General features: G+C 33.8%; 1 protein-coding gene across 1 annotated transcript in view; it reads left to right on the top strand.

The window, feature by feature from the left end:
- Upf2 (UPF2 regulator of nonsense mediated mRNA decay) overlaps positions 1-10,510 on the top strand; it is a 107,708-nt gene that overhangs the window by 75,444 nt on the left and 21,754 nt on the right. Inside the window, exons 12-14 of the mRNA XM_048812752.1 lie at positions 1,111-1,296; positions 3,709-3,932; positions 6,732-6,934. Coding sequence (XP_048668709.1) covers positions 1,111-1,296; positions 3,709-3,932; positions 6,732-6,934 — 613 coding nt within the window. The remainder of the gene's footprint in view (positions 1-1,110; positions 1,297-3,708; positions 3,933-6,731; positions 6,935-10,510) is intronic.

Genomic DNA, 10,510 nt, shown 5'->3' with positions numbered 1-10,510 from the left:
TATACTTATCCCCCTCCCTCCCTCCCCTCCCCTCTCCTCCCATCTTCTCTCTCTATCCCATCTACTGTAATTCATTTCTCTCTCTTGTTTTTTTTCCCCTTTCCCCCTCACTTCCTCTTATATGTAATTTTGTATAACAATGAGGGTCTCCTTCCTTTACCATGCAATTTCCCTTCTCTCTCTCTTTACCTCCCCCTTCTCGACCCTGTTTAATGGTGATCTTCTTCTCATGCTCTTCCTCCCTATTCTGTTCTTAGTTGCTCTCCTTATATCAAAGATGACATTTGGCATTTGTTTTTTAGGGATTGGCTAGCTTCACTTAGCATAATCTGCTCTAGTGCCATCCATTTCCCTGCAAATTCCATGATTTTGTCATTTTTTAGTTCAGAGTAATACTCCATTGTGTATAAATGCCACATTTTATTTATCCATTCAGAATAGATGTGTGTTTTTAAGTCATTCCTCTGAGCTGATCCTGAGCAACCCTAAACAAATTATAAAACCCTGGGGACTTTTTGTTTTCTTGTCTGTAGAGATATGTCAGATTTATCTGTTATAATATTGGATGGCACAAGCTCTGAGAAGGGATCTATTTTTAGTTTTGCATGGAACTGTCAGAGCAGAGTTGTCCCTTTATCTATATTTTAGCACTTGTTATTTTTTAGTTGTAGATGGACACAATATCTTTATTTATTTATTTTTATATGGTGCTGAGGATCAAACCTAGTGCCTCACACTTGCTAGGCAAGTGCTCCACCACTGAGCAACAACCCCAGCCCTAGCACTTAATTTTATTCACTTACATTCAAGCCTTGGTTTCCTTAGAGTTGATAACAGTCTGGCAGAGTTACAAAATTATATTTGTAGCAACATTCTCTGAATGTTTTCTTGGATAAGGCCTAATGCCAAGTGGTCATAGACTAATTTATTTTAAAAATTATTAGTAGTATAACAGTGTGCCTAGACATTCATAGAAATCCTGGTGATTGTCCTCCCCCCGCCCCCCCTTCTAACTCTTTATCCTGAAATGTTGTCACTGAGAATAGAACAAATAAAGAAATCTTAGAATGAAATGAAAGTGTTTTGATTAATTTGAAAATTTTATTTTAGGAGCAAATGATGAGAAAGAAACAAGCAATGCATCTTGATGCAAGATATGTCACAATGGTGGAGAATGCATATTACTACTGTAACCCACCTCCAGCTGAAAAGACTGTGAAAAAGAAACGACCTCCTCTCCAGGAATATGTCCGGAAACTTTTGTACAAGGATCTCTCTAAGGTTACCACTGAAAAGGTAATTTTTTTCCCTCCAGTACTAGGGAATCTAACCCAGGGCCTCATAGATGCTAGGAGAGTACTCTACCACTGAGCTATATCCCTGGCTCCTAGAGAAGGTAAATCATAATTGAATCAGCTACCTATTAATAGTCAACTTGTGATTTGTGATAGTGCTAAGCTTATATAAATTCCAGGAGTGGTAGGGATAGATCCCAGGTTCCATTGTGATTGATTTTGTACAAGCCATCATAAGAAGATTCGTTTTATATCGTGATACATAATACTTGTGACACTTTTTGTTTTCTTTATACAGTAAATTTTTATTGTAATTAAAACGATAACTTCTAAATTTAGTTTTGATGCCATATATACATTTGAAGCTGTTTATTTTGTTTGTTTATTTATTTTTATTTTTTTATTTATTGGTTGTTCAAAACATTACATAGCTCTTGACATCTCATATTTCATACTTTAGATTCAAGTGGGTTATGGACTTCCATTTTTACCCCGTATACAGATTGCAGAATCACATCGGTCGTTTGATTGTTTATTGATTTTGCAGTACTAAGGATCAAATCTAGGGCCTTGCTTATGTGGCAAGTGCTCTACCTCTGAGCCATCTCCTTAGCCCTTAATTCTGGTATTCTATAATGAATTTGCTTTTAATTTGCATTAGTTCAGGGGCTCTCAACCTTCAATGAGCTTTAAGAAGCCTATGATCACTCTGAAATTTCATAATTTTGAATGTCTGAGTATCTGTATTTTTCTGGAGAGAGGGTCTATAAGCTTTCTTTAGATTCTCTGTATGGAATAATTTCCATAAAAGGTTAAGAACTACTGGCTTTAGCTTAGTTATTGTAGTTACCTTGTGGAAACTTTACTTTTAAGATGTTGAGCTGAACATTTCTTGGTTAACTCTGTGATATAATACAGTTCAGAACCATGTTTCATTTTTGGATAGAAGGCAATAAGGAGTAATAGTGCAGCTTTGAAAATTGAAGCCATTTTCCAAAATCATTTGTAGTAGTTTAAAACAGTTTTAGAATTGGCTAAGTCTTGTGTGGTGGTGCATACTTATAATCCCAGCAGCTGGGGAAGCTGAGATGGAGGATCACAAATTCAAAGTCAGCCTCAGCAATTTAGTGAGGCCCTAAGCAACTTAGCAAGACTCTGTTTCAGAATAAAAAGGATGGGGATATGGCTCTGTGGTAAAGCCAGAATTGGCTAAAAGTTTGAAAAGTATTGAGTACTTATGTGAGGACTTTGACATTTCCAGTGAAGGTGATATGAGAAACATGTTTGGTGATTGTAGAGATTATATAGATGTGAAAGGAATATTTTGCAATCTGCTAATAGTATCAAAAAGAAAGAATATGAATAGAAGTATAGCTCATAATGATCTTTATTACTAATAGAAGATTTGAAATAGTAAAATTAACATGTATGGGGCCTTTATAATAACACTTTTCCTGTGTACTTCACACGTTTTAGGTTGTTTAATCTTTACTATAAATTGAAGTGTAAGTACTTTATCATTTCTCATTTTACAGAAGACTAAGGTTGTTGTGCAGTGTTAGTCTACTTTGTGTCTGTGTGACCAAAATACCTAACAAATATAACTTAGAGGAGGAAAAGTTTTTTCAGAGGTCTCAGTCCATCATTGACAGCCCAATTCATAGCATGCCTCTAGTGACTCACTCCTCCAGTCACACTCCACCTGCCTACAGTTATCACCCAGGTAGTCCATTCAAACATTCAGTGGACTGATTTCAGGCCACAGTTCTCATAATCTGATCATTTCACCTCACAATATTTATGCATTAACACAAGAGCTTTTGGGGGAAACCTTATATCCAAACTATAGCATGTAACATCAGTCTTGATGCAGTAGTCTCCATCTTAAGTGATCTTCTAACTCGTTGACCTTGCGTATATTTATTTGTCAGAAATTGATGATGTTTTTTAAAGAAATGAGATTATTTGTATCAGGTAATTCACAGAACAGAACATATTATTTTTGGTAAACCTTGGGTATTTCTTTCAGTGTCCTGAGTGTATGACTCTATACTGTTAGATTGAGTAAAGGCCTGGAGGTGTAGCTCTGTGGAAGAGAACTTTTGGGTTAAATCCCCACTTATACACACACACACACACACACACACACACACACAAAGAAAGACTGGAAGGTATAGGAAATTTGGAGGAATTGTAGAAAGATTTAGAGAAAATGAGAATAAATTTTCTCATAAGTAGAAAATCTCATTTTTCCTATCTCTAAAGTGAAAAGACTGGTGAAAGCACTATATAAAATATTTCCCATTTCCAAAGTTCTGTTTCTCTGTACAGTAATAATAAAGTACCTGTATTATTTGTTCAGACTAACTACTATACTCTTATTTAATAATTTGAAAAAATTCTCTTCCTTTAGGTTTTGAGACAGATGCGAAAGTTGCCCTGGCAGGACCAAGAAGTGAAAGACTATGTTATATGTTGTATGATAAACATCTGGAATGTGAAATATAATAGTATTCACTGTGTAGCCAACCTCTTAGCAGGACTAGTGCTCTACCAAGAGGATGTTGGGATCCATGTTGTGGATGGAGTTTTAGAAGATATTCGATTGGGAATGGAGGTAACAAGGACTTCTTTAAAGTCACCAAATTGAAGTTTGTGGAGAATCTAAACAATCTTTGAATCATATTATTGAAAATAATAGTCATTTACTACTACCTCTTTGGAGTCAATGATTTATTGGGTGTTTTTATTTATCTATTTTTATTTTCATTTTTTATTCATCTGTATTGATACACATGTTCATTCCTTAGCCTGCCCCTCATGTACTCCTACCCTTAAAACTATCACAAAGTGCAAAAGCCCTTGCGTGTATAAATCATGGGCATTTATGTGAAAAGCATAGATATTTTGGCAGGTATATTTGTATTCTCATATATCATATATATAAATATATTTTCTTTTTTTTACATTAATTTTTATATACTAAATTATACATGATGATAGGATACATTTTGACGCATCATACATAAATGGACTATAATTTCTCATTCTTTTGGTTGCACATGATGTAGAGTTATACAGGTCGTGTAATCATATATGCACATAGGGTAATAATGTCTCATTTATTCCACTATCATTCCTACCACCATACCCTCTTCCTTTCCTTTACTCTCTCTGTCTAATCCACAGTACCTCTATGTGATTTATTGTTTTTTTTAATGTATTTATTAGTTATTGATGAGTCTTTTTTTTTTCTTTTTAACTATTTCTTTTTTAGTTGTAGATGGACACAACACCTTTATTTTGTTTATTTAGTTTTTTTATGTGGTGCTGGGGATCGAACCCAGTGCCTCATACATGCTAGGCAAGCACTCTACACTGAGCCACAATCCAGCCCCAAAATTACTGTTTCTAAAAGATTCTGTTTTCTTTTGGAGAAAGAAAACCTTATTACTTTGGGGGAAAATATTAGTTTTAACACAGAAAGAAATTTTTGTTTATATATTAGTAAATTCTTATATTTCCCATATCTTAATTTTAGTTTATTATATAAATTTGTGGTTTGTAATAAGTTCAGTATAAATTAAATTCAGTACAAGTACAGGGACAGGTCTGTAAAGTTTATATCCCACAAGTTAACTTGTGGGTTGATTGGTTGGAGCCTAATCACTGTTTACCATAAGATACTGACTAGGTTGCACAGCTCACTGTTAAGTTCTTAAGATATTACTGAATGAAATATCACTAATATCATACAATTTTATACAATCATTAATTGTTAGTAACTTCTTTTTACCCACTGATAAAGAAAATAGATTTAATATTAGAACTTGAGGTGTCATAAACATATCCATGGGGCTGGGGATGTAGCTCAAGTGGTAACGCGCTGCCTGGCATGTGTGGGGTGCTGGGTTCGATCCTCAGAACCACATAAAAATAAAATAAAGATGTTGTGTCCACCGAAAATCTGAAAAATAAATATTGAAAAGAAAATTCTCTCTCTCTCTCTCTCTCAAAAATTAAAAAAAATATACATATATATATCCACATAGAGACTGGTTTTAAGTTGAGGGTAAATACTCAGGAAATTGCAGTTTGTTACTTTTCTCTTACCATTATGTCTTTCCAGTATAGTACAATTTGTTACTACTCCTTTATTTCTGAATTGATGAGTAAAAAATGGGGAAAGATAAATGAGTTGGGAATCAGATTCCCTGCTCTATGTAAGGATTGTCTTAGCTGGGGACTATTTATTAGAAACTAGAGTATTGCTACAAAATAACAGCTATAACTATCAGTATCCAAAGTAGAATCTTTTTCATATCAGAGTCCTCATTTGGATTCTACCACCTGGGCTGAGAGAAAAGAGGCATTCAGAAATACCAAGGAACAAAAAGGAGAAAAAATCTTTTCCAAAGTGATTATCACACAGAATATCTCTATATAGAGATATACCAAGGAAATGGGAGTCAGGAGTGGGTGAGGCTGGGGAGATAAGGTCATTGTATTCTGCCTAGAATACAAGAGAATAAAGTTCAGATGACCAGCTAGAAGGATCACCTTGTGCAGTGCTTCTCAACTTCAGTGTACATGCACATCACCTAGGAGATTGTTATGATGCAGATGTTTATTTAATCTGTTGAGGGTTGGGGCCTAAGATTCTCCATTTCTAACAAGCTCCCAGTTAGGTTCACACTTTGAGTGGCCCTAGAACAAATTGGAGAGGAAAAAATGAAGTACCCAGAGGAATACCTGTTAATAATACACTAATAAATTCTTAGATTGGGCTTTCAGTTAATCTGAAAGTTTAAGAATTAAACAGGATATGTGTATATGGCACTGTGTAGTTGATGATTACTGATTTTTATATAATTAAAAAATCATGTCCACAGCTATTTTATTTTCTATTTATTTTTATGGTGCTGGGTATTGAATCCAGGGCCTTGTGCATGCGAGGCAAGCAGTGTACCAACTGAACTATATCCCCAACCTTACTTTTAATTGACCTTTTTAAAAATCAAAGCAATAATTATAGAGAAAATGATAAATGAGAATTTATCAGAATTTATCAGAGGGAAAGATAGGTTATCATTTATGAGTGAAACTAAAGATAGTGGCTTTTAATCTCATTGTTTTTATAATATTAAATATGTAAGCTGGGGTATCAGAGTAGAGTTTCCACCTTGATTTCAGAGTATCTGAAATTTCTACTTGGCATTTTATTTATAATTTTCCTATGGCAGTTATAATAAAAAGATATTTAAATAAAGTCACTAAGTGGCTCAAAATCTATACAAGTAGAAATAATTGGACCATTACTAAAAATAGTAGGCTTTTTATACAACCTTTCAGCTTAGTTATTCTAAGTAGGTAACATCACAATATAAATTTATTATTTTAAAATATTTTTTGTTATTTCTTATAGCTAACTTTTTTTTTTTTCATTTGTTATCAGCGTTATGTTTGGTGGAAGAAAAGTTTGGAGGTTTGGACAAAAGACCACCCATTTCCTATTGATATAGATTACATGATCAGTGATACATTAGAACTGCTAAGACCAAAGATCAAACTCTGTAATTCTCTGGAAGAATCTATAAGGCAGGTGCATGACTTGGAACGAGAATTCTTAATAAAACTAGGTAAGCAACTAATTACAGAGAAAAAAAAAGGTGATTTTGGAAGTTTGTTTCTAGAATTTGCTTTGTAATGTTACCACAGTTTTATATTGGAGTACTTTCTGTTTTCCATCATAAGTGTTAGCATTAGATAAAACCTCTGTGGCAACCTTGGTTTCATTAAGTAATCTCAAGCTGGAGTAAAACAGTCAAGTAGTACTTTAAGCAAGTAATGGTGATGGAAAAATACAGTTTTGTCAGCCTCTCTTAATTTTAGAATCTTGGTTGCTAATAAAATCTACTTTTTATGAAAGTTTCTCTTACATATACAATGTATATTTTCAGCAGGCATTATTTCTAAGAATGTGCAGGCTAGAGATTACAGAAAATTTGGAACAACTCTACAGAATTTCAGACCTTATTCGTTTGTAGATTTACCCCTGTTTCTAAGGACCAGAGAAAATGTGCCAAGGATTATCTGTACACTTCAGTATCCTTCTGGAACATCTCTGCCTAGGGACTATAGGAATCAACTAACTTTGTCAACAGAGATAACAGGTAGAAGGTCTAGTTGTACCATTCTGGTTTGCTTGCTGATAGCTCTTAACATACATTATTGTGGTCCTTTCAAAGTGACACATGTTTTCAGACTATTGTGCTGTTACTTTACTCCCCATTAGCACTTGGTACATTTGCGTCTTATCATTAGGGAATCTTTACCTTAACCAGTTACATTAACTGTATAAATTGACTATGTTGTATGACTAAAGAACTGATTTTCATGGTGAAGGCATTTGTAATTTTTTCCCCTTTCAAACTATTTTTTTAATATTATATTGAGTTTATTAATAGGATTGCTTTCATCAAAGGTAAATCCTGTCTTGGAGAATATGATTGTTGCTTTTTGCAGAACTGGGGATTAAACCCAGGGGCACTCTACCATTGAGCTGCCTCCTCAGCCCTTTTAAAAAAATTTTTATTTTGAGACAGGGTCTCTGTAAGTTGTGACAGCTGGCAATCCTCCTGCCCCACATTCCATGGTGCATACCACCGTTCCCAGCTTTGATTTCCGTATTTTTCAAGGCACTGCTACTTATCATACAAGTATTGATTTTTCCTACTACTCAAGCTACAAAGGCATAGGTAATTCTTCTTGGTTTTTTAACCTTGTCCCAAGTTACCTGATTTTTCTTTTCATATTTCTAATTGAGTAAATGATCATTTCAAGCAAAGTATTTACTGATAAGTTGATAAACTTAGTTAATTCATGTACTTTGTGTGCTTTAAAATTGTTCACTAATAACCTTGTTGCCCAAAACCTTTTCATGATAACTCTCTGTGTAGGGGCATGAGTAAATATTAGTGTGACATTCAATTTGGTGGTGGTAAAGAGAACAATATGCTTTGTCCTTTGTAGATTTGGGCTGCTTAGGAGGAGTCTGGAGAGGGAAAGATAGGTTATCATTTATGAGTGAAACTAAAGATAGTGGCAGCTACAGTTAGTGTGCTTCCAAGTCATCTCCATTTTCCTCCTGATTTTAAGAGTCTAAATATCAGGAAGATGTGTGTAGAAATTTATAAATTAATTTTCTATTGAAAAACTATAAGATAATCTAGTGTTTCCCATTAGTAGCACTTGCAAATTTGTTGTCCCATTTTATGGTATCCAATGCTAACAGTATAGTTAATAGGGAAACACTAAAAGCATTCCTTTATTTATTTATTTGGTATGGGGGATTGAACTCAGAGGCACTTAACCACTGAGCACATCCTTAGCCCTTTTTATATTTTATATAGAGACATGGTCTTGCCAAGTTGCTGATGCTGGCTTTGAACTTTGTGATCCTCCTGCCTCAGCCTCCTGAGCCACTGGGATTATAGGCATGCGCCACCATGCCCGGCTTTTATTTTACTTAAAAAATTTTTTTGATACCAGGGTTGAACCCAGGGGTGCTTAACCACTAAGCCACATTCCCAACCCTTTTTATTTTTTATTTTGAAACAGGATCTCACTAGGTTGCTTACAGTCTAAATTGCTGAGGCTGGCCTTGAACCTGTGATCCTCCTGCCTTAGCCTCCCGAGCCACTGGGATTACAGGCATGTGCCACCATGCCTGGCAGTGTTTCTTTATATTTAAAAAAAATAATAATTTTAAATATTATTACAAATAATAAATGTTCATGACAGTAATTTTGAAAAGTACCAAGACAGCAAAAATCACCAATATTTCATATAGAAAGCTGATCATGTATTAATATTTTCATCTATTAAAATTTTTTCATATGTGTTTGCAGATTTATAACTGGATTGGTTCTACATAATATATTATGACATTTTTTCCGGTATTAAATATTCTTTTAAGTCTTTGTTTTCTCATATGCTGTATTCCTTTCTTTAAATGTGCCATAATTATTGAACCCTGTTGTTTCTTAGGTTGTTTCCAGTTTTGTATAACTATAAGTAACAAATTAATGTTGGTTTTGAGTGTACCTCTGATTTCCTCAAGATAGATAAATACACTGAGACATTTATTTTTAAACTGAAGAACAAAACTAAAATGACTATTATATAGCTTAGCAAATGCAAACTGTAATATTAATAAATTGTTTTGAAACTAAATCGTAGTGCAAATGAAAATTTATGAGAAATAGCATATATTTTCCTTACAAATTGGAAGTCTGTCAAAACAAAACTACATATATATTCCAGTTTTCCCTATGATGCGTTATAAGTTAAATATAACAAAAGTGTAATAATGTTTCACATTGTGTGAATTTATTACCACTTTGATTTTTTTACTGAGAATGCTTACGTTTACTTGCATCATTTGCCTTTGAAAACTGACAGTTCAATATTTTTGCTTTATAAAGTCCAAATAAACACATCAATAAATGAAACCTATTATTTGTGTCTATGAAAACTAATAAGTGATGAGAGAAAGTGTTTAAATGAATGGAATCTCAATCAGATACTTTTTTCTCAGGATGATTGCCCTATTGAGATAGATCTCTGAGTTTCATCTATCTTTCAATTTTTTTTTTTCTTTCTAAACTGAACGTAAATATTTGGTTACTTTGTACTTCCATATTTTTGTCAATCTCTAAGAAACGAATTGAGTTTTTACTTTTATTGATTGGCTTGGTTATTCAAACTGTGGCCTTAGTCTTTATAAAAGAGAGGGGTTAAATCACATTATCATTAAAATTTCTTCCTGCTCTAGTTCTTTGAGATTGTGAATAAGCAAGTATTTACTAAATTCCTTCTGTGTACTTATCCGTATATGGCCTCAGTTAAGTTTTGAATATATAAAACAAGTTATTTGAGCATGCTACAGGGACACTGCTACATCGATGTTCATAGCAGCACAGTTCACAATAGCAAGACTGTGGAACCAACCTAGATGCCCTTCAATAGATGAATGGATAAAAAAAATGTGGCATTTATACACAATGGAGTATTACTCTGCATTAAAAAATGACAAAATCATAGAATTTACAGGGAAATGGATGGCATTAGAGCAGATTATGCTAAGTGAAGCTAGCCAATCCCTAAAAAACAAATGCCAAATGTCTTCTTTGATATAAGGAGAGTAACTAAGA

Source organism: Marmota marmota, unplaced genomic scaffold (genome assembly GCF_001458135.2).
Source record: "Marmota marmota marmota unplaced genomic scaffold, marMar, whole genome shotgun sequence".
Lineage (NCBI taxonomy): Eukaryota > Metazoa > Chordata > Mammalia > Rodentia > Sciuridae > Marmota > Marmota marmota.
The sequence above is the reverse complement of the archived record's forward strand: the minus strand, read 5'-3'. Positions and strand labels throughout refer to the sequence as shown.